Below are 27764 nucleotides of genomic sequence, written 5' to 3' on the forward strand. Positions count from 1 at the left end.
TCCCTTTTTGCCCCCCCCCCCCCCCCCCCCAAATGAAAAAAGTTGATAATAAAAGTACATGTTTAAGTTTAAAGTTTACAATATGTATCATATTCTATGATTCTCTGCTTTAACTGGCTTTTTCAATTAACCAAACAAGTATCAATTCCAATCATATCAGGTAAAATATAGCCCTTTCACTCCCACACTCCCCAGCCAGTAGAATCAGGTCAAAGAGATGGGATTCTCCCACTTCTTCTGAATGTATACCCTTCAGGAAATCTTTTTGGTCATTTCTTTCCCCTTTCAAGATTACTCTGGATACTCTAATTACCTTGATTTGATCTGCATGAGACATTGGGAAATAAAGGCATACACAGTGTGATTGACCAGCCCCCACTTTCTTCCTCCAATAACCCTATCTGACAACTTCAATTTTTGCCTCCCTGGGAGTCTGTTTCTATTGTGTTTGTTTTTTTAATTCTAAAATATTAATTTTCATTTTGTTCCACCTACCTTTCCCTAGTTAATATCAGACTTTAATTAGTATCTAACTCTTTATTAGCTATTTCTATTGCCTCTATTTCTTCTCTCATCTCCCTCCTTAATCCCTTCTAATTGGCTCATCTTCTTAACACTTCTAAGTTAAATTAATCAATTAGATTCCTCCTGATCAAAGTTTGATGATGTTTCTTTGATGCTCTGATACAATTCCTTAGCACCTTTACACCTTGACCCAAACACTTCTGTGTGTATTCTCTCATAATTCCTTTTACTTGGCTCACAGTTTCACCCAAACTCTTAACTGTGGGAGTCTTTCAAAGCTCTTTTCCTTAAAAGTTCAACTTAGTGATTTTAATTACCATTTATACATGAGTTATCTCCCAGCTACATCTGTATTCTAAGATCTTTTATCCCACAAAATGTTTCTCCCTTTTGGAATTTTCCTATTTGCTTTTGCAGCCATTCTAGCATAGGGATCCCACTTTCCCATACAGCTGGCAAGTTAGAAAAAGAGAAGAGATGAAAACTTGGGGGAGTCATGATGGAAAAGAATCTTGACTTCTTGTGGCACATGAAAGTACATTACTGAGTGCTTACTGATTCCAGGTACTAAACAAAGTGCTTTATATGCATGATCTCATTTAATATTCACACAACCCTAAACAGTAGGCATTATTATTATCCCCATTTACAGAAAAGTAAATCATAGCTTACAGAGGTTGAGAAAGTTTCTCTACTAAGTGGAAGAGCTGAGACTCAAAGCCAAGTCTATAACACTAAAACACATGCTTTTACCCACTCTGTTATAGTGCCTCAACGATCACTTCCTTAAAAACAATGTTAGCTAGGAAGCTCGTGGGAGCATCCCTGGCTTCCCAACATTGAATATATCTTACCTGGAAACAGACTAAACCACAGAGAGCAAGAACACGTCCTTTCATGCCACGGCTGAGCCAGCCCTTTCTCCAAAAGTAGGCAGCAGGCAGGATGTATGCGAGGCCTACAAGACGACCCCACATTCGGTGTGAATACTCCATGTACCAGATGAACTTGAATTCTGCCAACGTCATCTCATGATTCAAGCTAGGTGAAAGGGGAAGTCAAAAAAGAAGAAAGAGGAAACATCCATCTCATGTTTATTTTCCTATGGAATGCCCAAACATTCTCAGTCTTGCAGCTTGGTAGGTCTGCTCTGTTCCTCATCAGCAATCTCAGAATAACTCTGGAATTGTAGCCTTACAGTAGGGAGCTCATTAAACGTAACTGAACCAAAGATGAAGAAATAAAGAAATCGAACCATTCTGAAGGGTTTAAATAAGCAAAAGATTAAATGGGCTTAGTGGGATGTTTACCTTATTTTCTCTAATACTTACATTTTAAATTCTGGAAATTGCTGATATCTTTGGAATTCTGCTTCCCATTCCTCTTGGCTTGTAGGTGGTTTCATCTCCTTTATTAAATGCCAGTCTACCATCGAGAGGCCAGACTCTGTCAATCTTAGGATAGGAAAGAAATTTTGGAGTACGTGTGTGATGCTGGAATAAATGGTTTACAGCAACAAGTAGATCTGAACCTAAACCTGCTAAAGGTAAACACGTCATTTCATTGTTTCCTCTTTTGACATCTTTCTCTCTTACTGCTTAGAATTTTGGCAGAAATGGCTGCCATCAGGTACAAATTTCTTTACCCTCTTATTCTCTCAATACTTTCATTCAACTCTCCCCATTTATTTCTTTCACTAGCATTCCTTGACAGGAACAATCAACAGTTCTCCAAAGAAATGTGTCCTAAATGCATAACCAACATTCTTTACCCAGGGAAAAGAGATTTGTTACAGGTATACAGATTTACATTCCTGAGTGAATTTAAGACAATACAACTCAAATTTGATGCAGTTTCCCATAACAGCCTATATAACACATAAGGTATTTTAAAATTAGGGCACAGAGAATGTGAACAGAATTTGAGGATCATACACTTTATCCAAACCAGAAAATATTTTCACCAAAAGGAGTTAGATTTCCTAAAGTAAAAGGCTAGTTTTAGGACTGAGGCAAGAAATGTACAAGATGAGCCTGGAACATCTTATCATACCAGACAGCAAGGAAGGCATTACAGGTAACTAGGTCCCTGACAAAAAGATGAGGGAGCCAATTTCAAAAGATCCCCACTGACTGACTCAAGATGGGACAACTTGAGCAAATCATCAACACCATCATTGCAATGGATTGAAACATACCAAATTTGTTTAAAATTATGGGCTCATACTAATACTTAAAAACTCAAACACTTTATTTGCCACCTTTGGAGGATCTTGGGAACAAAGGTATTTGAATATTGGCAAAGGGAAAGAATCAAGTATTTATCTTGATTTTCCCATACAAACTATACCTTGGGATAACCAAATTGTTGATGAAGGAAAGGTTTTCTTTAGAGTTGAGCTAATAAAATATTTTGGAACTCTAATGAAATAATGGTAATCAATGGCTGTTGACATCTCCAATAGACACCATATATTCATGAATGTTTTAATCACCTATGAAGTATTTTGTCCCCTCATTCCCAATCTGAATTTGATCAAGCAACTACCCATTTACAGGATATATAGGAGACAAAGGGACATGTTAAACATCGGCACAAGTATGCAATCAGCAAAATCCAGACTGTAGGTAACTGTAGGACAAAGGACTTGAGTTTCTTCAACAACAAAAATGGGGAGGAGGGAAGACAGCCTAAATCTACAAAGTTCTTTATAAATTTAAAGAGCCTTAAGAGGCACATGAACCAACTGTGATGTATGAAACTTATCTGGGTTTAATTCAAACAAACTATAAAAAAAAGTTTTGATATAAATTAGAACTCTGATTGGAGAAGGAAAATATACACAAACAATGCACAGTTACCAATTTAGATCTAAACCAGTCTTTACAAAAGGCTCTCCTGCTAATAAGACTCTAAACTGTTCTAAGGCAGAGCAAGCCATCAGACATGTTCCCTCTTTAAGGCCTGTTTCTCCACCTGTAAAATGAGAGAGCTAGTCTAGATGATCCTTCAGGTCCCTTTCCCCTCCGTCATCCTGTGCTTCAACTGATGACACAAATACCTGATTCACTCTGAGCAAATTACTCACCTAGTTACTCCACCAAGAATTACTGCTCCAGCCACTGTTCCACTGCAGACCAGGAGCCACTGGCCTACCACCCGCTCAGCAGCTTTTGAGGGAAGGGACACTGTACCCCTTCCAGACTGCAAAGCTGCTTCAGAGATGGTGCTGTATTGCCCTGGCCTCAGAGGGCGCCTGATACCACAGCTGCAACCACACTATGGATCAAGACAGACAAATTACAACTGGAGAAATGGGGAAGTGCTGCTACCTACACTCAACCCCATTCTGACTGGGATGAAGTACCCTGTATGGCTGCATCTCTACAGCTACTGCCCTGGGGTAAATCTTCTCTTAACAACTTATCACTGCATCCATCTTCCAACTGGTTTTCCTGCTTCAAGTCTTTCCTCACTCCAGACCATCCCCACATTACATGAATCTCTGGTTTCTGCATACTTCTCCCAGACTTCACTCTACACCTAGACATGGGTTTTCTTTCTCCTCTGGATCTTTAAACGTGATTTCTCTCTGTCTGGGACATTCCCTGTCCCCTGATTGATAATACCTACTGCAGATCTCAGCTTAGATGTCACCTCCGCTAAGTGTTCCCAGACTCTCCAAGGTGTCCAGCAGGTTATTTACAGCACACTGTACCTCCCCTATCACAGCCCTTATCACATTTTAATGTAACTTCAGGTTCATCTGTCTGTATTTCCCACTAAACTATGAGCCCTGGATGGCAGGGTCTGGTCTTGCTCTTTCCTTCCTGCTGCCTTTGTTTCTAACACTGTTCCCTTACATAAATGACCTTAATAAAGATTTGACAAATGAATTATCAAATGAATGAAGTGTGACTTCTTCCAGGGCAGGAGTCTTGTGGTATGTATCTTTCTCTTCCCAGTTTCATAACACATGATAATTAGTCAATAATTATTAGTTAAGCGAATACACATAATCTTCTAACTCTATCCTTTAAGAGTCCAAGATCCACGTTCAGTTTCCTACTTTTAATTAACTGGGTAACTTTAGACAATTTAATTTAAGTAACTTAAATTAAGCCTGAAGTTCCTTCTCTGTAAAATGCGATTATTGTTCCTAACCTACTTGGGGGCTTTTAGCAAAAATCAAATATAAGGGTAAAAATTACCGAGCTTTTACCACGTGCTAAAGGCTTGATGTATATTCAATTATTTAATCTTCACAACAACTCCATGTAGTAGGTATTGCTGTCCCCATTTTACAGATAGGGAAATTGAGGCCCAGAAAGGTTAAGTTACTTAGACAATATCATACAGTTAGCATGCGGTACTCGGGATCCAAACTCAGGGGCTCTGGACACAAGGAAATGCGTTGTGAAACGTGAAGTGGGGCTCATTATTGTCTTTATCACGGCCCTTTTACCCCGTCCCGGCTTCTGGTCTCGGAGTCCGCTGCGGTGAGGTACCTGTGCTCTAGGCGCTGCTCTAGGAAGCAGGAGCCGGAGACACGGGCCCCCCACGAAGGCCTTCAAGGGCGGAAAAAGCAACCGCTGCATACTGACAGTGCACAGACGCCACCTGCACACCCCTGCGCTCAGCAGTGTCCGTTCTCCACTACCGAAAAGAGAAGTACTTCCGGGTCAACTACCGAAAAGAGAAGCACTTCCGGGTCAAGCAGCGCGGGCGCCGTCTTCTCAGGAGGCCGGAGTATGTCGTGACTGCGCCTGCGGGGGCAGCTCCGCTTTCGCAGGGGGTGCTGGGGCATAGGCGTCGGGGACGCGCAGAGGCGCGCGCAGCTGTTGAGGACGCGTCTCTCCTGTTGCGCGCGCCAGAACCCAGGCTCGGAGTGGAAACCGAAAGCGCGCGTGGGAAGAACGCATGGAGTATGAAGAGGCAGGGGGTTTCCTCCGAGCGGAAACGGGCGCGGATGCCGTCGGGAAAGGCCGGTGCGGAAGATGGCGGGGGAGGGGGCGGTCGGCCGACTTGGCTTCCCCGGGCGCTATCCCCCGGTGGAATTTCGTCAGCTCCTCACAGCCCCTTATGCGGCACGTTCTATCTATCTCTGCGGCCTGACGAGGGGCAGGTAGCGAGAAAGGCCGGGCTCTGGAGCCTAAGTATGGGTCGGAATCCCGGCGCCACCACGTACAGGCAGTCGTGTGACCTGGTGCAAGTTGGTTAACTTCTCTCAGCCTCACGTTTCTTATCGCCACACGAGGAGACCGGGACCCACCTCACCACCGCTGCGCTAGTTAAATGTCCAGCGCGGAGCCTGGTGCCTAACCTGTGGTGACCGCTCAATAACCTGTAGCTGCTACGGCGGGGGTGGGGCGTGTCCCCAGAGCCGCACCGCTGCCAAGTGACAGAGCTTGTGGTTGCTCCAAGTCCCGACTTCTTCCTGCCGCGCCAGGGGAGGGTGTCATGGCAGGTGCCAGAGAATTTGGCAAATCCCTCCTCCTCGAACTCTTGGTTCCTCCAGACCAGCGGTTCTCAAACTTTGATGTCGGGATCCCTTTATCCTCCTAAAAGTTGAGAACCTCAGAGATCTTTCCTTTATATTGAATGTATCTATCGATTTTGACGGTGTTAGAATTTAAATCTTTAAAATGTTTATTGGTTGAATAATTAGAAAAAAACTATAATGAGCCCATTACATATTAACATAAATAACCTAATTTTATGAAAAATAAATATTCCTAAACAAACAAAAAAAATAGCGAAAGTGTGGCAATATTTTATATTTTTGAAAATCTCTTTAATATCTGGCTTAATGGAAGATAGCTCGATTCTCGTACCTGCTTCTGCATTCAATCTGACACGTGAAGTAATTTAACGGAAAACTCCACTTGTGAGAGAACAAGAGTGAAAAAGGCAAATAAAGTCTTAGTATTATTATGAAAATAGTTTTCACCCTACAGACTGAAAGAGTTACAGTGGCCCCCAAAGCTACCTGGACTACAACACTTTGGTGCTTCAAACAAATGTCTTCTCCTTGTTTGATCCCTACAAGTAACTTTGTTGCTTAGGACAACTGCCTTACCCTGCCTTTTCTCGTTGCCTTTTGTATACATCTTCACCGTCTCCTGGCCATCTTCATCCTCTCCTGGCCAGGGTGCTTTCTTGTGTATGGCAAATGGTACCCCTGAAGCATTGTCCACTTCCGTGGATCTGACAGCGGGTGTAGTAGCTGTCAGGAAACCCATGGAGTTAATGCAGGATGTTAAGAGCACAGATGGACACTTAACTCAGTTTGGGACTGATATTAGCAGATAGTAGATTTTGTTTTGTTTTTCAAAGTAAAAATTGCTTTTTTTAAATTATAAAAGCAATTTTGGTTAGAAAAATTCAAGCAGTATAGAAAAGTAAACAGAAGAAAATAAAAATAATTCCAAATCCCACCATCCAGTAGTAACTACTACCAGTATGTGGCAAACATTATTTTAGGTATCATTGTGTGAAGTATGTATTCAATATCCTTAACTTAAAAAACGTGTGTGCTTAACTTATAGAAAAACGCAAAACTCTGTTTACATCACTTTTTATATAAATACATGAATTTTTATGAATTTGTAATTATTCAGCCTTTAGTAAATAATTGAGGTGACTATTGTGTACCATGGTAGACACTGTGCTTGCTGTGGGTGATGATGATTTCTTACATAAAGACCTTAATTAGGAACTTTAGGTTAAGTAAAAATGATCAGACACTTATCTGCATAAATGATAAGAGGTAGAAAGTAATTAGTGTTTTAAAGAGGAATAATTAGTGTCTTAAAGGGTTATGTTTCTCTTTAAAACACTAATTGTTCCTCTTTAAAACACTTTCTGTCTCTTGTTATTTATGCAGATAAGTGTCTGATAACTCTTTGTTATAGGAGTTCAAAAGAGGGAGATACAATTTCCTAATTTGGGAGAGGAAAAATCATGTAATTGTGATTTGATATGAGCCTTGGAAAATTTTTGCATTCAGAGATGAAGCTGGAAAGACTTTGTGTGTTGAGGAAATGGTATAAGCAAAAGCAGGGATAGGAATTGGAGAGAACTGCAAGTGTATAGAGGACATAATGTATAGTTTATTAATGATAACTAATACTTTTTGAATTCTTAGTGGGTACTGTGGATTTTACGTGAATTATCTCATTCAATCCTCACTACTCTAGAGTAGTTACTAAACCTACCCTGTTTGGTAGGAAACTTAAGTAACTTGTCTAGGATCATGCAATAAATAAGATTTGGGACCAGGATTTGAAGTCCATCCCTGTTTTTAAACATATATTCCTCATAAAGAAGTTTAAACATTTTCTACAGGCACTGAGAAGCATTGTAAGAATCTGAGCTGGAACATGATTATGAGATCTGTGTTTTAAGAAGATTAATTTGGAAGTAGTGCATATTTTCCTTAGTATAATTTCTTATGCGTATGTCCCTGTACCTATTTCTCAGTCCAGAGACATCAGTTTAATAATTAGTGTGGTATTTTATTGTGCTCATGGACCCTAGTGTACTTATCTATTTCCCTATTGGACATTTGGATTTTGGCAGTGAAATGTAAAATATACATGGTGATTGGCCTGGATGGATAGTACCTTTATGATTTTGCATTGTTGTTTACATATTTTAGGAGCAGCAAATGGATTTCTCATGGAAGTGTGTGTTGATTCAGTGGAGTCAGCTGTGAATGCAGAAAGAGGCGGTAAGAGAAATTAGAGAACGAGTGACAGTTGGCAGTACTTTTAAGAGTCTGAAAATGAATCTTATGAACTGACCTCGGAAACCTTTGTGATATATGAGGATCCTAGTAATCCTTTCTCAGACAACCAACTAGAAAATGTACTGGAAAATTATGGTCTAGTTCCTCCCCTCCCTTCCTTCAGCAAGTCACATTTTGAGTCAAAACTTCAAATAGTGCTTACATACTAACTTCATTTCTTAACAAAAATTTAATTTTTTTAAAGCATTATTTTTTTTTTTAAAAGATGACCAGTAAGGGGATCTTAACCCTTCACTTGGTGTTGTCAGCACCATGCTCACCCAGTGAGCGAACCGGCCATCCCTATACAGGATCCGAACCTGTGGCCTTGGTGTTATCAGCACCACACTCTCCTGAGTGAGCTAGGGGCCAGCCCTTTTTTTTTTTTAACATTACCTGTTTTTACCTCAAAGTTTCTTTTGTACTCTGAACTTGTAATAGGAAGCATAGTGTAGTAGTCCAGGTTTCTTTTGCTTATAACAAAATACTTGAAACTGGGTGATTTATGAAGAGAACAAAATTTATTACTTACAGTTACTGAGGCTGGCAAGTCCAAAGTCCATCTGGTGGTAGTGACAGTGACCCGGGGGTCTCACATCACAAGATGGTAGAAGTGGAGACAGCAGAGAAAGACAGACTCTCTTCTGTCTTCTTTTAAAGCCCTCAGAACCACGCCCCTGGCCACCATTTTTAATCCATTCTCTATGGCATGGTCCTACAATCTAATCACTTCTTCAAGGTTCTACCTTTTAATTACCCTAGTAGGAGTTCCCACCCTCCTAACAGTCACAGTGGGACCAAGTTTCTAATACATAAAACTTGGGGGACACAATTCAAGCTTCATTGAGCTTTGGGGGGACATAATTTAATCCTCTACAAATAGGCATTTCCATCATCTCAGAAATTTTTAAAATTTTTTATTATGGAAAAATTTCAAACATAAGTAAAAGTAAAGAGAATAGTATGTACCATCACTCAGCTTAGCCATTTTGAAGACATGGACAATCTTTCACATATATCAGGGGTCAGCAGATTTTTTCTGTGAAGAGCCATGTAATGTGTATTTTCAGCTTTGCTGGACACATTTGTTCTCTGCCACTTATGCTTCTTTGTTTTTTTAAAACAATGGTTTGAAAATGTAAAAACCATTTAATTTTTAAAACTTTTAATTGGCAATAAAAAGCAATGAAGTACTTATACATGCTACAATATAGATGAATCTTGACACATTATTCTAAGTGTAAGAAACCAGTCACAAAATACCACCTATTGTATGATTCCATTTATATGAAACGTCTAGAATAGGCAAACTTATGGAGACAGAAAGTAGATTAGTGGTTGCTGAGAGGGCATGGGGAGAAGGGAGGTGACTGCTAAAGGGTGTGGGGTTGTTTGAGGGGTGATGAATATATTCTAAAATTACTTGTGATGGTGGCAAAACTGTGAATATACTAAAGAGCACTGGATTACACACTTTAAATGGGTGAATTATATGGTATGTGAATTATATGTCAATTAAGCTGTTATTTTTTAAAAACACAAGAATATTCTTAGCTTGCAGGCCATAACAAAAACAAGCTATGAACCTTTGGTTTGAGGGCCATAGTTTGCTGACCCATTATCTATATTCCTACTTTTCTTCTCCTACCCCCAAATTATTTTGAACCAAATCCCAGACATCATGTCATTTTGTCCTTAAATATTTCAATATGTATCTCTAAAAGATAAGGACTCCTTTCGTCGTTTCAGTTATTATTTTCAAAGGACTTATGTGTATACATACAAGAAATCCATAAATAGTGCGGAAATTATTAATGTATATTATTTAAGATAAGGACTCTTCCCCATATCCACCAGCTGCTGAAAAAAAAAAGATAAGGACTCTTAAAAAACCCCACCAAACCACAATATTGCTAACACAACTTAAAAAAATAATAATTTCTTAATATCATCAAATACCCAGTCAGTTTTCAGGTTTCTCTAATTGGCCCATACTTTTTTTTTGTTTTGTTTTTTCACAGTTCTTTGAATCAGTAGCCAAACATTTCATTTGTTTGATATGTCTTTTAAATCTCTTTGATTCTCTAAGTTTCTTCTACTTTTTTTCTTTCTTTCTTTTTTTTTTTTTTTTTTTTTGTTTTTTTTTTTTTTTTTTTTTTTTTTTGTGGGTTTTTGGGGGCTGGCGGGTAGGGGGATCCAAACCCTTGATGTTGACATTATAACACTGCACTCTAACCAACTGAGCTAACGGGCCAGCCTCCTTTCTTTTCTTTCTTGTACTTTATTTGTTAAAGAGACTATGATGATATTCATCCTTGAGAGTAACGCACATTCTCACTTTTGCTGATTGTGTATGTGGTTGTGGTATCATTTAATGTGTTCCTCTGATGACTGTATTTCCTATAAAGTTGTAGTTAACCCAGTGACTTAATCAGATTCAGATTTGAGTTTTGACAAGACTACTTTATAGGTAACATTGTATGCTTCCTGTTACATCACATCAGGAGGACATAACATCTGGGTTTTTTCTGTTTTTGTGATTCTAAGATTGTTCAGTGCATTCAGGTATTGCCAGCGTGATCCATCCTTTATAAGGTTTCCCATCAGCTTTTCACCTAATAATTTTAGCAATCCAAGGATTGCAAAATGGTGATATATTCTAACATTTGTTTTTCATTTTTTAGCTAGAATACTTCTGTAAGTATTCCCTAATCAACTGTTTGGTTATGATGAGGTTCAGTTTGTACAAGAAAGGCAGGATAAGTGCTTTCTTCTTTCCCCTTATTTACTAATTTTTAGAATAATGAATTTGCTCTCTATCCTCCAGTGAATTGTTTTTGGTTTTTTTGGCTGACTAGTAGAGGGATTGAACCCCGGACCTTGGTGTTATCAGTAACATGCTCTAAACAACTGCCTAACCAGCCAGCTCAGTGAATTGTTTTATCATTACAAACATAGGTTTAGACATATTTTATGTGTTTTAATCCATTCAGGTTATTCTGCCTATTGATGCTCAAAATGTCTTATCTTTGGCTAGTGAGAGCCTCTTCAGGCTGTCTCCTGAGACCATTTGACAAGACCCCAGTAGTCTGATAGTTCTTTTGCTTTCAGCAACCTTTTATTCTTGAAATTATCTTGATTTAGCTACTCAAAAGTAACTTTGCATTTTTTTAAAATCTTAGAATAATAAAGACTTTTTGGAAAAGATTATGTTATTTTCAACCAAGAGTCAGCATCCCACTATGGTCAATCCAGAAATGTCTCTATTCTAATTCACTTCCCTGTGCATGGTGAGGCAACCCTGTAAAGCAAAATTTTAAGAGAACTAGGTTGACTTTAATTAACTCTTAAATTTGACTGTTAGTAACACGAGTAACTGGAGTTTAACTCTATTTTTAATCTTGACTAATAGAGTTAAACTCCAGTTTTATAATTTTTCTCTCAATTTCTAAGACTCTAGATTTGGAAAAACATAAACAGTTTGCTGTTTTAGGAGAGCTTATTTTTAAAAATTTATTGTGTTGAGCAATGCTTTTTTATCATAGGCGCTGGTCGGATTGAATTATGTTCTGGTTTATTGGAGGGAGGAACCACACCCAGCATGGGTAAGTGTCCATTTTTCACAGATTTTCTCCTAGGAGTTTGTAGAGCCTGAAGGCAAGTGATAATCAGTTTCACTGGAGTCCTTTACTAATATCATGTTAACTATGTTAGGGATATTGTATCAGTTAGAAATGCTTATGGTTGTAAATAACAAAATCTATCAAAAATTTGATCAAATATGTTTTTCCTTCTCACATTGAAAAGTTGAAAGGTAGGTAGTTGCTGTTAATACTGGTTCATCTGCTCAGTGGTAACATCAAGGATCGGGCTTTTTAAAAAGCTTTCCACTCTGGTATCCTCGGCAGACTTTTGTTTTCATTTCTCTCCTAGTCTTTGTGCTATTGTTGTCATATGTTTTACTTCTACATATGTCAAAAACCTCGTGCTATATTGTTTGAGAAATAAATTACCTTTTAAAGAGTTTCTAATAATAATAAAACAATTATGTATTTATCCATATGTAGTTACCGTTTGTGGTATTCTTCATTCCTTTGTGTGGTTACTTATTTCCATCTGGTTTCACTTTCCTTCTGCCTGAAGTACTTCCTTTAATATTTTTTGTAGTACAGGTTTTTTGCTGATTAATTCTTTCAGCTTTTGTATGTCTGAAAATATCTTTCTCCTTTATTTATTTATTTATTTATTTTTTTGGTGACTGACTGGTATAGGGATCAAACTCTGGACCTTGTTATCTGTACCATGCTGAGCTAACCAGCCAGCGGTCTTTCTCCTTTATTTTTGAAAGACATTTTGCTGGGTATAAAATTCTAGGTTGATAGTTTTGGGGTTTTTTGTTTGTTTGTTTGTTTGTTTCCAGTTCTTTGAAGATGTTTTTCCACCATCTTTTTGCCTGTATTGTTTCTGACAAGAAATCTACTCTTACCCATGTCTTTGTTTTTTTCTGTATAATGTGTCCTTTCTTCTCTGGTTGCTTTTAAGATTGTTTTCTTTATTATTCATTTTGAACAATTTGATTACAATGTACCTGAGTATAGTTTTCTTTTTGTTTTGTGGACCTGTGCATTTATATTTTTCATCACATTTGCAAAGTTTTCAGCATTGTCCTCTATTCCCTCCATCAGAAACTTCAGTTATACTTTTATTTGACTGCTGGAAATTGTCCCACAACTCATTGATGAGCTGTTTTTTTGTTTTTGTTTTTTTTCCTTTTTGTCTTTTTTCGTGTCCGGCAACGGATCGCAACCCTCAGTGTCGCGCCCCTAGCATGGTGTAAATGACAAGCACTTTATTTCTAATTATTTTCAGTGGTTCTTTCCCTGGCCTTGCATAGTTTCTTTGCATGCATGCACCAGTCAGTTTTCAGCTGAATATTAGAGGGGGTTCTTTGAAGATCTCCAGAGTTCTCTTTCTCTCCTCTGTGGTACTCTCTCCTGCAAACTCTTTAACTACCTTGGTTTCCATGGACTCTCAGCTTTGTCTCCTCAACTCAGGGAATTCTCTGGGCTCCCTCTGCCTGGGTCGTGCTTCCCTGTGCTGTGGCCTAGAAACTCTCAAGGCAGTAAACTGGGTCAGTGTAGAGCTCACTTCATTTGTTTCCCATTATTTGGGGATTATTGTCCTTCGTTGTTTGACATCCAGTGTCTTGCAAACCATTGTTTTATAAAGTTTGTCTTTTTTTTTTATTATTATAGGTGGGATAATAAATTTGGTCCCTGCTATAATGTCTTGGACAAAAGCAGAAGTCCTTATATGAATGTTTGACTCCTTAGTTATGCTACTCTGAGGTTGATGATAGCATTATTTAGTATAAAAGATTTATATCTGCAACAGCCCTTTGGAATTTTCTCAGTAAAAGAGGGCATTCCCTAGCCATTCTGAAATCCCTAGGATATATCTGGAAATCTGCGTGCAATCTGTTTTTTGCAACACCAGTCATTATTCACTGCTTGGTATTGAGCATATTGCTATCCTGTGCATAACTGAGATTCTTTTAGCAAAGAAAAAGAAGGAAATTCATATTGGGTAAACAACTAATGGTGCTTGTCACAGGTCTTACACTTTTGAGGTTTTCTGAGCTAGCCATGCATTGTGTTATTTATAAGTATTCATAGATCTCTACATGAAATCACAAATATGTAGAACCTTGTTCTTTTTTTCATATATTTCTTTCAAAAAAAGGTTTTGCTAAATTTCTTTGTCCATTTAAGGGATATAAACTTTGGAACTTTAACCATCTCTACAGTAGGTTTTAAGTAGAGCTGCAATCAGTTAGAAAGGAGAAACTGGATATTGGGGGATACACAGGCAGAACATTGAGTCTGGTAGTTATTGCACTTTCAAGTGTCACATACCAGTAAAAGTGTTGTGAGTCATAGGATTTTTGTTGAGTTGAGTGACAAGTGCTTTTAAATTGTAGTATCTTCTATTTTCTAAATTGGTGCTCTTTTTAATACTTGACTTTTCTGTTACTTACCTTCTATCGTATATACATTTTTCTTCTCATTGTCCTCCTTCCCTTTAGGTCCATTTTTCTCTGGTTTCCTCAGTCAACTCTTCCTTTTCTCTTGGAACTAATACATAAGAGCAAATGTAAATGACCAATAATATTGACTTTGTTGAGCTTTTAGTTCATATTTGATTTTTAGTCTGCTTTCTGTTCTTGTAGGTGTCCTTCAAGTAGTGAAGCAGAGTGTCCAGATCCCAGTTTTTGTAATGATTCGGCCACGTGGAGGTGATTTTTTATATTCAGATCGTGAAGTTGAGGTGATGAAGGCTGACATTCGTCTTGCCAAGCTTTATGGTGCTGATGGTTTGGTATTTGGGGCATTGACTGAAGATGGACATATTGATAAAGAGTTGTGCATGTCCCTTGTGGGTAAGAATTTGTATCTGAGACCTAAAAGCCACTAATGTTGATGATTGTATTTATGCTCCTGATATAGAAAAATGTCATCCCACAATTGACTTCTTGGTCGTACCTGCAGGTACTTTGTATTAGTCCATTTCCGTTGCTTATAACAGAAATACCAGAAACTGGGTAATTTGTAAAGAAACAATTATTGCTTATAGTTTTGGAGGTTGGCAAATTCAAACAAAGTCCAGGGAACACATCTTGTCTTTTCCTGGTGGTGACTACAGTAATACCAGGTATCACATGGCAGATGTGGCAGGAGTGGAGAGAGAGTCTAACCTTCTTACTTGCTCTCCTTATAAAGCCAACAGAACGATGCCCATGACCATCATTAAACCATCAGTGGATTAATTCGTTTACTAGGGCATGGTCCTCACAATCTAATCACCTCCCAAAGGCCCCATCTTTCAATCACCATAATATTTCCCACCCTCGTAACACTGTGGGGATTAAGTTTCTAATACATGGGACTGATGCCCATGACCATCATTAAACCATCAGTGGATTAATTCGTTTACTAGGGCATGGTCCTCACAATCTAATCACCTCCCAAAGGCCCCATCTTTCGATCACCATAATATTTCCCACCCTCGTAACACTGTGGGGATTAAGTTTCTAATACATGGGACTTTGGGGGACACAGTTCAATCCACAGTACACTTATACTAACCTAACTATTTTAAACAGTAGTTATTTAGATGTTTGGGGTGGAGGGTATGTGTGGCAAAGCCCTCCTAACTCTCCTCAGCTGCCGTAGATCAGGTTCTGCCACTGTTCCCATAGGGTATAAGGGAAATTTACATTGGTTCTTTTAACCACTGCACCAAAAACTTGAAAAGCTATTACAATTGGTAAGGATGGGGAGATGTAGAGAGGACAAAAGCAAACTACCTATATCACTAGACCAAAGTGTCTCTCAAAGATTCTCAGAGGGGCAAGTAATAGATGTAATGCTGCCCTTGTACTTGCCAGATGATATAATTTTTGTTCGATGCCTCTAAGGAGTGGATGACCATTTTTTTATATAACAATTAGAGATTAGTGGAAAGATAGGACTTTCGAATTTGTAAAGCTGCCATTTTATTACTATTTTAGTGCACTGTCTTCTTAAAAGAAGGTAGTATAAAAAGTTTCATGTAACATGGAGAATTTTATATATAGTAATCAGCAATGACCTCTTTAAAGTTGTCATATGACTTTCTTTTTATAGCTATTTGCCGTCCTCTGCCAGTCACTTTCCATAGAGGTGAGTCATTTCCATTTTAGAAATTCTACTGGATGATGTCAGTTTTCTAATTTCACCAAATGCCATAATCTTTTTAATGGAAGATAGTTCTATAGTGTTACAGTGTTACCAGCTGATTTCTTAGATCTTGGGACTAAAAGTTGTAATTTAGAGATGTACAATTTCTAGAAAATTTGAAGACTTAGTTATGAAAACTTGTTAAAAGTAGGTGGTGGTAGGCTGTAATAGAGAGAGGGAGAGAATAAGCATTGCCTGCAAGTGTGTGTGTGTACCTATCACAGCATTCCAAGCGAGAATCCTGAGATTCATTTTAATTCGATTATCTTAGGTTATGGGCAACCCCCAAAAGAATAAATTACTGTGGCCAGTGAAATGAAATGTAGTGGCTGGCTTAAGCCAGACAAAACTATTCCTGGAACTAGGGCTGAGGTAAACTTTCTCAGATTTAGACTTCCTGCCAGGAGAGATAGTGGGAGAGAAGGTGGATATCTGAAGAAGAATTGGATATTATTAGGAAGAGGGAAAGAAGAAATAGATGATAAATAGTCAATGAGCAGATGTCCAGTATAGTGTGCAAAATTACTTTTCATTATTGATAGTTTGTCTGCATCAGATGATTTCTAAAACGTTATCTGATAGTTTCCTATAAAGTAATACTTCCTGACTACAAATCAGGTAGCTATAATTCCATACACTAAGCCTTAGTAAAATGGAGGAATAAGTGTCAGTTTTGCCTCAGAGGGCACTACCATTGCACATGAAAAGAAAGAAGTCTAGTCAAATTTTTGTTGACTTGATGATGTGCTTGATAAGTTGTTGAATGTTTTTATTCCTTTTGAGTAAGCATTCAAAGATACGGCTAAGAGTGGACACCAGCATCTGCTTTTATTTATAGAAATTATGCAACAAATTGTCCATTAGAAAAAAAAAAGAAATGAGAGATAAGTATTTGTTATCCTTGTTTCTTTTTGAAATATATGATACTACCAGAAAGCTGTTTTGACTTGATATTAGTTTAGCAATGATTCTTATAAACCAGTAATAACTAAAAGATGTTAGGTTACATAAAAGTCAACATATTGAGGCTAGCCCCCAAAAATGTTTTTAAACATGATAAGTAATTTAAATTAATGAACACTTACCTGAAAAAATATAGCTTAAAAATTTGACATGCTAATTCTAAAAGTAATCAGTTATATAGACTATATTTTTCTATTCTTAAACTAAGAAAATGACTTTAAATTTCTGTTTTTTTCCTTTTCTCCAATAAGTTTAACAGAAGTATTCTCATGTTTTCAAAATTTATAGAAATTTTATATTGTCCTGTGTTCTGCATTTTTTTCACTTGTGTATTTAATAAGATACTATGATAGTGTAGTGACTGGGAGAAGGTGCTACCACCAAAAAAAGGAAAATTTCTCTTTGGTAGATTTAGCTGCTTACATACACTAAAGGGTAAAAAGAAGGAGCCTGTCCCAGAGGACCACTAGCACCTAATCCACCATAGATTAGAACTTCTTTATCATGTAGCAGTGCTAAGAACCAAAGCAGAAGTAGTTTTTCTGTTTTGAGGTTCCTAGTGCCACTTTCCTTTCTGAGGGTTCTGAGGAGGGGAGAAGGCTCTTAGACAGTAGAGTGGAATTGAAACCTTACATAGTCTGTTGAAAACAGCTGTCCTTATGCTATGAGCTTTGAGTATGTAGGGTAGATGAATTAGTACAAAATATTAGTTACTAATCATAATGTGAGCCAAGGCTTTTTCTAGAACTGGCAAATGTAGTATTTCGTTCTGTATAGTCCAATTTGTCTGAAGCCTTAGAGCGGTTTCCCACTTTGAGTCACTTGCTTATCACATTTACAATAATTTTCTTTAAATAAAGTTTTAAGTAAATTTATTTTAAAGAGAAACCTTTATAACCACTGAAAATTGGAAAATTTTTACTAATTTGCATTTAAGTAAATACACCTATTAAAATGTGTCTTATTAAAATGATCATGCATACCACCAGTGGTATGGAGACTGTGGTATGCTAGTAAACTTGCTCTTGGGAAAAAAGAGCTCTGATTTGTAGCATTTTATGATTTCTATAGTTTAAATTCTCCACCTTGGCTAATTTCAAGCTGCCTGTGGGTTAACAATCTGACTTGCAAAATTCCTGAATATTTAAACAATTGGCTCTTGCAAGCCAATACAAGCTAGATGCAGCACATCACTGCATTAGGGGATATCTGTTCAAAATTCAAATCAATTTTATTTATTTCAGCTTTTGACATGGTTCATGATCCGATGGCAGCTCTAGAGACCCTTTTAACATTGGGATTTGAACGAGTATTGACTAGTGGATGTGACAGTTCGGCACTAGAAGGGCTACCCCTAATAAAGCGACTCATAGATCAGGTACATGCAATTTCTTTTCTTTCTTTCTAAAACTCTGTTGTGGTTACTTCTGACATTCTGTTGTTCAGCTAAGTTGTGAAACTAAATATTACTAACTTTGTGGTTAGTCTATAGGGAAAAGCAAGTGGCAATACTGTATATAATTCTTATTTCTTTCACAGTAGCATTTTTAATAACCAGGGCTCTTAAGATCAAATTATAGACAGTGCCTAAGGATCTGATCTGACTTGGATAACCACAACAAATTTTACCTTTTCTGTTATCAGCATTGCATAGTTTTAAGCCACATCTTTTCATTGTCAGCACATGTATACTCAGAGGGTCCCATATAGAATTTATGAGATAATTATCATCTGGAGGTAAATTCCAAAACTGAAATTATATTATTTTATTTCTTCTCATCTGTCAATATAGGAGGAAATATATTTTTTCTCTTGTATGTGTTCTTCTGGTGAGTTAGCATTATTTGTAGAGCAGTCAAAGGATGGCTTTGTAATTGTAGTATGTCTATGTTTTTCTTATGCCAGTCCAGAGGTATTCTGTCTTAATGAGTATGGACTCTTGAGATGAGAGAGTTCTGTGTTTGAGACTTGGGTTTGACACTTATTTGCTGTGTGATGTTGAATGGATTATTAACCTTTAAGCCTGTTTCCTCATACGTGAAATTGAGATAAATTTAATACTTCCTTTATAAGGTTTCTCTGAGGATTAATAGAGATAAGATAATGTTAGAGCCTTAGCACAGTGCTTGGCATATAGTAAGTCTTAATACATGTTAGTTATTATTATTACTGCTATTACTAATAATTCTACTTAGTGTTCCTGTATAGACATCTGATTATTTTCACTTTTCTATAGTCATGAATATAATTTTCAGAAATTTCACCTAAGAATCTGATGTGACTTTGCTACTCTGGGACTTACCGATTTTACAAATATTTATTAAGTATGTTAGGTGCAGGGCATTTGTACCATGATGGTAATGAAGGGGTGGGTGTATGTGTGTGTAGTCACTGCCCTTACAATCTAGTGCACCACAGGCACTTTTAGTAGAGCAGGCAATTTTAATAGAGTACTGCTTTAAAAAAAAAAAAAAAGGTACTGTGGGGGCACATTGGAGAGGAATTTAACATCAGTTTGGGAGAAAGATATTGGCAGTAGTTGGGGAAAGCTTCCCAAAAGAAAAGTCATTCAAACTGCAGTGTCTTACTCATCTGAAGGATGTTTTGGAGTTATTCATGTAAAAGTGGGAGGTATTAGGAATTAGGGAATTGTTCCATGCAGAAGAAATAGTATATGAAAAGACCTGGAAACAAAAGCGAGCATAATTGGGGCCGGCCTGGTGGCGCACAGCTATAGTGCGCCGCTTGGGAAGCACGGTGGCGCTCCCGCTACACACCGGCCGCTCGCTGGCTGAGCGAGGGGCGGGAGCAACACCAAGGGTTGCGATCCTGTGGCCAATCCCGGTCCGGTCCGGGCGCGACACTGAGGGTTGCGATCCGTTGCCGGTCACGAAAAAAAAAAAAAAAAAGCGAGCATAATTTAAGGATGATCAGAATGTTAAACGTGAAGAGAAAAATGATATCCAGAGTCTTGAAAACTTTATTTAAGGGTTTGTATTTTATCCTTGGTGCAGTGAGGAAGCTCAAAGCATTTTAAAATAGAAGAGTTGATGAATCAGGTTGCTAGTTTAAAAAGGTTACTTATTATGGAGTAGAAAATAAGATATAATTGCCATAGTCAGGTATTGCATTTCAAAATGTGTGTGTGTGTGTGTTCATCATTGGTTGGCAGGAAGAGCTGGTGTATATTCTTATACACTAACTTTATTTCTTGAAGTAACTACCTACCAGTATAATATACTGGTTAAAGCATAGGCTTTGGAATTAGACAGCTCTGTGTTTAAATCTTGGCTTTGCCACTTATTAACAGTGACCTTGGGCAAATTACCTAACCATCCTAAACCTCAGTTTCCTTATATGCAAAGTTAGGATAATAATAACATCTACCTCCTAGAATAGTTGTGAGGGATTACTCCAGATAATAAACACATCTGACGCTTAGTAAGTGCTTTATACGGAGGTACTTCATGGAAAAAATAGAATTAAAAGACAGTATGAATATTTCCAAGAACTTTTTGAAGACGCTTAGAATTGTTAAGTCACTTTCATAGCCTTGGGTAAAAATACAGTTCTAAATGCAGTAGTCACCCTTTTCCAAGAGGGGTATGTTCTACGACCCCAATACCAAACCCAATACATACAGTGTTTTCTCCTACACTTATATACTTACGATAAAGTTTGAGGTGCAACAGCAAAACTAGCACAGATTTCTTTTTCCTTTTTTACAGTTTCATGGATGGAAGATTCATTCTTATGGTAGATCTTACAACCTGAGCATACAGTTTTTTTTTTTCTTATTTAGTCTAGAACTTTCACCTTTTTTAAAGGAGGCACTTTACAGATTCTCTTTGGCGTGTCCGAATTGCTGGTATCACTACTCTTCTTGTGCTTTGAGGCCACTACTTAGTAAAATAAGGGTCACATGAACACGAGCACTGTGATACCAATACAGAGACAGTCAATCTGGATAACCAAGATGGCTACTAAGTAACTAATTCAAGTATACAGTGTAGATACACTGTACAAAGGGATGACTCACAAAGGGAATGGAGCAGGATTGGGGGGGAGATTTCATCATGCTACTCAGAAAAGTGTGCAATTTAAAACTTATGAATTGTTTATCTCTGGAATTTTCCTTTTAATATTTTTTGACCATGGTTGACCACGGGTAACTGAAACTATGGAAAGCAAAACTGTGGATGGGGGGACTACTGTAATCTTTTATGGATAGCCAAAAAAAAGTGATGGGATTCATCTCTTTGAAAATATGATTTGTCCATGTTTTGGAAAGCTTTCATTTGAAAGAAACAGGTAAATGTAACTTTTTTCCCTCATAAAATCATTTCAGCTTTCTAGATAGTAATTGTTTTGTTTTACAGATGCTTTGCTTTAGCACATTTGAGAATATGAAACATCCTTGTTCCACTTATTTCTCTAACAATGATTAAATTCTATGAAATAGCCCCGTTCCTCTTTTACTCTGTTTTATTACTTTGCTTTATTCTTTCTTTATTGTACTTATTGCTGTCTGAAATTTTATTATGTAGATATATCTTTCTGTTGTACTTCTTCCTTGAATGTGTAAACTCTATGAGGGTAGAAACTCTTTCTTGTTCACCATGTTGGGGAGGAAAAACTTTTCTTCTGCCTTCTTAGTTAATATATCTTTCTGTTGTACTTCTTCCTTGAATGTGTAAACTCTGAGTGTAGAAACTCTTTCTTGTTCACCATGTTGGGGAGGAAAAACTTTTCTTCTGCCTTCTTAGTTTTAGTTGTTGGTGGCCTGCAAATTAAACTGACAAAAGATTAGCAGGAGAAAAAACAGATTTTGATCATGTACATAAGTATATGTACATATGGGAATTCACAAAGGGATGGTTAGAATTTGGGACTTATATTCCATCTTAACAGGTGAAGGGGAAGGAGAGAAGGGTACTTATGGGGGAAAAATGACTTTTTGGAAATATAAATGGGACCTTAGGAGAACAGGTGAGAGATATGATAGTTCTGTGACAATTTCAATACCCATCTTCCAGATCTATCAGAAATTAAATTAATTCATGTACTCCCAATTTAAAGGACCTATGGTTTTGTTTAATTGGTATGATAAATTGAGGAATTTAGTTGAGGATTCAGGATTTGAGTGTACTTTTTTTTTAGTAATATACAATTATGCTGTGCTCTTTTTTCTGCTGAAATGTTGTTTAAGTTCAACTACTTCCATCTCATTGCATACCAAGAACTTGTAATTAGTATGATTTTTCAGTAACAGCTTTTCTTAAGATGGTGTGATTATTCAGTATTGATGTGTATCCTTCTGCTCTTTGTGTTCATAACAGTACAAATCTTCAAAGCAATACAATAAAATAATCTTTCTGGATTGAAAGTTATTAGGCTGGACATCTTGTCTAAGATCCCAAATAAATAGAAAAGATCTATTGAAAATTAGACATTAGTAGTAATTTTTAAAATTTAATATGCTTTGACTCATGTTTCTATTCTCACTGCCTTATTATCCCATTTGAGAGAAAAATATTAAAATTTACTTGTTTATTTTTTTCTTTTTTCAGGCAAAAGGCAGGATTGTGGTAATGCCAGGTATTTATATATCTATCCATTCACTACTGTGACACTAAACTGTAGTGGAGGAAGAGCAAAGGAGGCAGGAAAATGTATTATGTGGTGTTCAGAGAGAAGAATACGTAGTTTGATTAAAATGTTTAAGTTTGGGAGATCTGTGCTGGAATTTAAAACTTTACATAAGGAGGAGAACATTCTAACAGAGATTACCTCAGAGAGGAGCAAATAAGAAGGTAGATTGGGATTGAGATTTTTCCATGTTTGCTCTCTCATAGTATACAGTTAAGAATCTAGATGTTCATCCCTGGTGAAGCACACCAAGTTTGATGCTACTATACTGTGTTAGGGCCAAATGTCCTAGTTGTTAACAGGGTATAGGCAAATGTTTTGACAACATCCTTGAATAAATATTATACTCTCTCAGTTCCTGAAAATCTATAATCACTAAATTTTTTCTTGTAGCCAGAATAATTTGATCATATGCTCCTGATGATAACTGTAAGATAAGTACCTAAATGGCACATTAGAAATGAACAGATGGGGCAATTTTTAAAAAATTAGATAAGGCAATTTAGAATCAGAGTGAGACAAATATAAAGGCCATCTTTATAAAAGCATAATGAATACCCATATGCTCATTCCCTAGATTAAACATTTTGCCACATTTGTCTCATCTTTTTATTATCCTGAGGTATTTTAAAGTTAAAGCCACCTTGACATTTTATCTTTATGCGTCTCTAAAAAAAGGGTGTATTATGATAACCACAATACTATTATCACATCTATCAAAATAAACACTAATTCCTAATATCATTTAATACTCATTCCATACTTGCCTTTCTCCAGTTGTTCCCAAAATGTTTTTTATAGCTGATATTTTCAAACTAGGCGCCAGTCAAGAAATAAGCATTGCATTTGGTTGTTCTCTTTCTTAATATCTTTTAATATCGAAGTTTTCCCTTTTTCTTACTTTTTAAAAAAAATGACATTTGTAATAATGAATATGCTAATAGTATTGATTTAATCAACACATGTTGTACCCTCAAAACTATGTATAATCAATCATGCTTGAATTTAAAAAATAATTAAAAAATTTTAAAATTACATTTAAAAAGTCTGGACCACTTACCCTGTAGAATGTACTGCTTTCTGGATTTACCAGATTTTTTAGCTTGTTCTTCTAGCCCTTGTATTTCCTATAAACTGGAAGTTAGATCATAAAATTTGGTTAGATTCTGGTTAAATATTTTTGGTAAGAATACTTCATGGGTGATCTGTAAACTTCATATCACATCACATCAGAAAGCATTCAATCTCTGGTTGTCTTATTACCATTGATGTCAAAACTGACCAGGGTTCAAAATGGTGACAACCAGATAAAGTGCAGCTTTTAAAAAGAGGCGTGTAAAGGGTATTGTCAGATATTTAGGAAGGCTTTGACCTGTAGCAAATGCCTGAAATATGAGCAGGTGGAAAGCATATAGTAATATTTGTTATTTTGAGATCCTTTATAGATTAATCAAGGAGTGTTAAAGGGACTTACTGAATCTGATGCTTTTCTGTTTAAGACTAGATGTATTTAGTCTCGATAACCAATACCCAGACTTAGACAGTTAACATTAGGAGTGCCTTTGCTTAATATGTAATTATTAAATTATCTGCTGTGTACAAGGCCTTACTTAGGATGCACAGTTATAGTCAGTATCTCTATGAATCCTGGGCCACAGAGAGAATCTTAGAGGTTCTCTCTTTCACACGTATCTCAGAGGTTGTGCTTTTGTAGCTTCTTCCTCAAACCTACCCTTACCTTTTGTTTTAATTTGATTTTGCTTTCGTTGAGGGGAGAGTAGGGATGGAGTACTCAATGACTTCTTTTGCCCCAGAATTATCTTTTTAGATTTAAAGTCAGTAATGCATTGCATTGTCATATAAACCAGTGAATGTGTAAGATTCCATCATACAGGTTCTATGACCTCAACACTTCTTCTGTAGAGTCTGTAGTCTATGTCTTTTATCACTTTTCTAATGTCATTCTTGCTTAGTAGGGAGAGTAATTCTTGAATCAATGAGAAATTTCAGAATGGGGATACCAAGTAGAGCAAGCAGTCATTATTATTCATGAAATTTTATGCAAAATTCTGATCTTCTTAATGTATTACTACTTCTTTCCAACAGGGGGTGGCATAACAGACAGAAATCTACAAAGGATCCTTGAGGGCTCGGGTGCTACAGAATTCCACTGTTCTGCTCGGACTGCTAGAGACTCGGGAATGAAGTTTCGGTAAAAATGTGTTCTTTGACTCATACAAGAAGGGATGAGATTAATCTTTACTTCCCCATATAGGAAAACCTTAGTTGATGGCATGATTAATGAATGGACTGTTGTGATTAGTCAAAGATAATAGGTAGATGGTTAAAATAAACTTTATCAATTAAAAACCTACAGAAGTAAATTTTAAAGGGGCTTTTTAGTTTTTTACTTCTTGAAGATATATAATAAACATTACTTATCAGTATATGTTCTCCCAATACCTTGGAAAAATCAGAATTGTGATTAGTACTTAAGTATTACAGTCGTTTTTGCAGTTGAAAACATTTCTAAAATGGTTCTGATTCTGGCATAAATAAGCAGGGTCTTCTGAATATAGGTGAACCTTTATATCCTAAGTTCAGCATTGCTGAACTTAGACTAGTTACTAATAAACTAATTCAGCAGCTAAGTTTCAAATGAGTCAGATAAGCATGTGTACCCATTTGACTGTGCTTTCCTTTAGCAAAGTAAATAACTATGCTGTGAGGAAGGAAGGGTCATAGCCATTTTTATCCTTCCTACCTTTAATACTTAATCCATCATCTCTCACCTTTGTTCTCTGTTTTCAGTTATTTTATTTATTTATTTATTTTAAAAGATGACTGGTAAGGGGATCTTAGCCCTTGACTTGTTGTTGTCAGCACAACGCTCTCCCAAGTGAGCTAACCGGCCATCTCTATATAGGGATCCAAACCTGTGGCCTTGGTGTTATCAGCACCACACTCTCCCAAGTGAGCCATGGGCCAGCCCCTGTTTTCAGTTATTTTGAAATTAAATCATCGTTAAGGAATTGAAACTATTATGTGGGGTTTTTTGTATTTGAGAGGGCTCCAATAATTTAATAGTAGTCAGATGTTTCTAAGTAGGGAAAAATGCAATTTAAAAGAAACAAGAGCCTTAGAATTTACATTTCCAGATATAAAATCAAGTATATTGGTAGATTTGGCTACTAGGTGTTTTAAGTAATTGATTAATGAAAATTGTATAATATGATAGTTCAGGGTCCTTAATCTACCCTTGTTCTTGAGCTATGAAATAGCCTATAAAATGAAATGCCAGTGGGACAGCTCATTTAACAACTTATATAATCATCTGTTCCTTTATTATTTCTATTGCAGAAATTTCTCTGTTGCCATGGGAGCCTCACTTTCTAATTCAGAATATTCTCTAAAGGTAACAGATGTGACCAAAGTAAGAACTTTGAATGCTATTGCAAAGAATATCCTGGTTTAGCCAGACCTCTCTGAGAAACATGGATATTACAGGATGAAAGTAGAGCTATAATCTACAATTCTCTATGAAACAGCTTTAACCTTCTTCTCTGGCCAGGAAAATCACAATCTTCATTTTAAGTTTCACATGGCCATGGAGAGTGTTTCCAAGAAGAAAAAAAACTTGAAACAGAGATACAGTCATTTCCTTTGCTTAGTTTTGCCAGCCATTGCTGTCATCATGGTTAAGTTTGGTCTGTACTTCTTTCACAGACAGAGGCTTAGTCTGTTTTCAGTGGAATTAATTGATGAGCTGGGAAAATTCAACTGCAAGGTATGAATTGAGTGTGACTTCAGGGGTGATTCAGTAGCACTGTTTTGCTTTTAATTTGAAAAATAAAAATTTCCATTGTATTATAGTAAAGTCTCTTATTCTTACACTTAATATAGTCTGTAGCAATGTATGAAAGGAAGTATTTTTTTATGTGTGTTTGTCTTCATTTTCTCTTTTTATTATGTACTCATTGGATATGCTGCCCTGGGCAATATGCTGAGGGTACAGAGTAAAATGGTACAGCATAAAAATTTCCAGACTCAGGAAGAAGGATATAAAAGTTCATGGACTTATAAAGCCAGAAGTGATCTCTGATGTTCACCAGGTTTCTTCTACTTCTATTCCCAGATAGAGAAATGACTTAACTATAAGTTCTGTCTGACAGTTTACAAAGACCTATAGTAAGAACTGGGGAGGTTAGGGAAGTTATCAGAGTATCTCTTTCTCTCATCTGAGGCTACAGTCAAGGAGGTTAGATTCTAGTGATGAAAGATGCTTTTCCTATGAGCAAGTCCCAAATGGTAAAGTTCATCACTAGCTGTATCTATTACTTTCATAGTTTTAGTCTCATTTTATGCAAACAATACACTGGTAATAGAAATGTTGTTCCTATTTTAGGAGAGTAATGGAAGCACAACATGAAGAGCTGGCCCTTGATCCAGGAAGCTAGTTAATGGAGTCTGAATAGCATGTACAGATTTGGGTACTAACGATTGTATATACCGAGAGCCTTGCCTTTATTTAAATGTGTCCTTTCTCTCATCTTTAAATCTTAGGTTTTTCCCTCACTTTTTCAGGTATAATTTCAATGTGGAATATTTGCTAGATAAATTACATAAATATGAGAGGCAAACTATTTAAAAATCAACAGTAACCTCAGTGATTCTTTTTTCTTGCTTGTTCAGACTATTACAAAAGGTAATAAATATTCCAAAAAGTAGTTTTCATTATTGGTTTTGGAATACAACATCTAAGTATCATATAGTGGGTCTTCAAAAAGTTCATTGAAGAATCTTTCAATTCCATTTTTCCATGAACTTTTTGAAGTACCTTCATACACATGCAAACATAATCATATTTAGTATTTTTGCCTAATCCTCTCCTGTGCTTGTAATTCACTGTATGATCCTCCAGAGACAAGAGCAGGCCATGTTATCATTGCTCTTTTATTTAAACAGATCAGTTAAGAATCTGAGAAGTGATATCCATTACTCTAGATTTACCAACAAATTAATGTTATGAGACTTGAACACTAGCTGACTTCCCAAGTCTT

The 27764-nt window shown here is 36.8% G+C and overlaps 2 protein-coding genes across 4 annotated transcripts in view; one reads left to right on the forward strand and one right to left on the reverse strand.

Annotated features, from left to right (window-relative positions):
- LOC103590006 (cytochrome c oxidase assembly protein COX15 homolog) overlaps window positions 1–5157 on the reverse strand; it is an 18432-nt gene extending 13275 nt beyond the window's left edge. Inside the window, exons 1-4 of one of the 2 annotated variants that reach the window (XM_008572119.1) lie at window positions 5034–5157; window positions 3614–3804; window positions 1857–1979; window positions 1380–1566 (exon numbers count right to left, since the gene is read on the reverse strand). In XM_008572119.1, the coding sequence (XP_008570341.1) occupies window positions 1380–1566; window positions 1857–1979; window positions 3614–3804; window positions 5034–5123 (591 nt within the window). In that variant the 5' untranslated portion in view covers window positions 5124–5157. The remainder of the gene's footprint in view (window positions 1–1379; window positions 1567–1856; window positions 1980–3613; window positions 3805–5033) is intronic. The other variant, XM_008572120.1, reaches the window with a different exon arrangement.
- Window positions 5158–5309: 152 nt separating this feature from the next.
- On the forward strand, window positions 5310–26576 carry CUTC (cutC copper transporter). Of its 2 annotated transcripts, none has more exons than XM_008572121.1 (9): window positions 5310–5513; window positions 8186–8257; window positions 11860–11919; window positions 14544–14753; window positions 16000–16035; window positions 18300–18433; window positions 22626–22653; window positions 24811–24916; window positions 26065–26576. In XM_008572121.1, exons 1-9 carry the CDS (start codon window positions 5453–5455, stop codon window positions 26177–26179), a joined length of 822 nt encoding a protein of 273 aa, XP_008570343.1. In that variant the 5' UTR covers window positions 5310–5452; the 3' UTR covers window positions 26180–26576. The 2 variants fall into 2 exon arrangements, with proteins under 2 accessions (XP_008570343.1, XP_008570344.1); XM_008572122.1 differs by having other exon boundaries at window positions 5422–5513; window positions 14544–14609.
- The last annotated feature ends 1188 nt before the right edge of the window (window positions 26577–27764 follow it).

This window comes from Galeopterus variegatus, unplaced genomic scaffold, assembly GCF_000696425.1.
Source record: "Galeopterus variegatus unplaced genomic scaffold, G_variegatus-3.0.2 Scaffold753, whole genome shotgun sequence".
In the NCBI taxonomy this organism is placed as follows: Eukaryota; Metazoa; Chordata; class Mammalia; order Dermoptera; family Cynocephalidae; genus Galeopterus; species Galeopterus variegatus.

Bases quoted from the DNA above. Each gene is read 5' to 3' on its own strand.
- CUTC (XM_008572121.1), top strand. From the start codon at position 5,453: ATGAAGAGGCAGGGGGTTTCCTCCGAGCGGAAACGGGCGCGGATGCCG. The intron at 5,514-8,185 runs GTGCGGAAGATG...TACATATTTTAG, and splicing joins GATGCCGTCGGGAAAGGCCG to GAGCAGCAAATGGATTTCTC. The intron at 18,434-22,625 runs GTACATGCAATT...TTCTTTTTTCAG, and splicing joins TAAAGCGACTCATAGATCAG to GCAAAAGGCAGGATTGTGGT.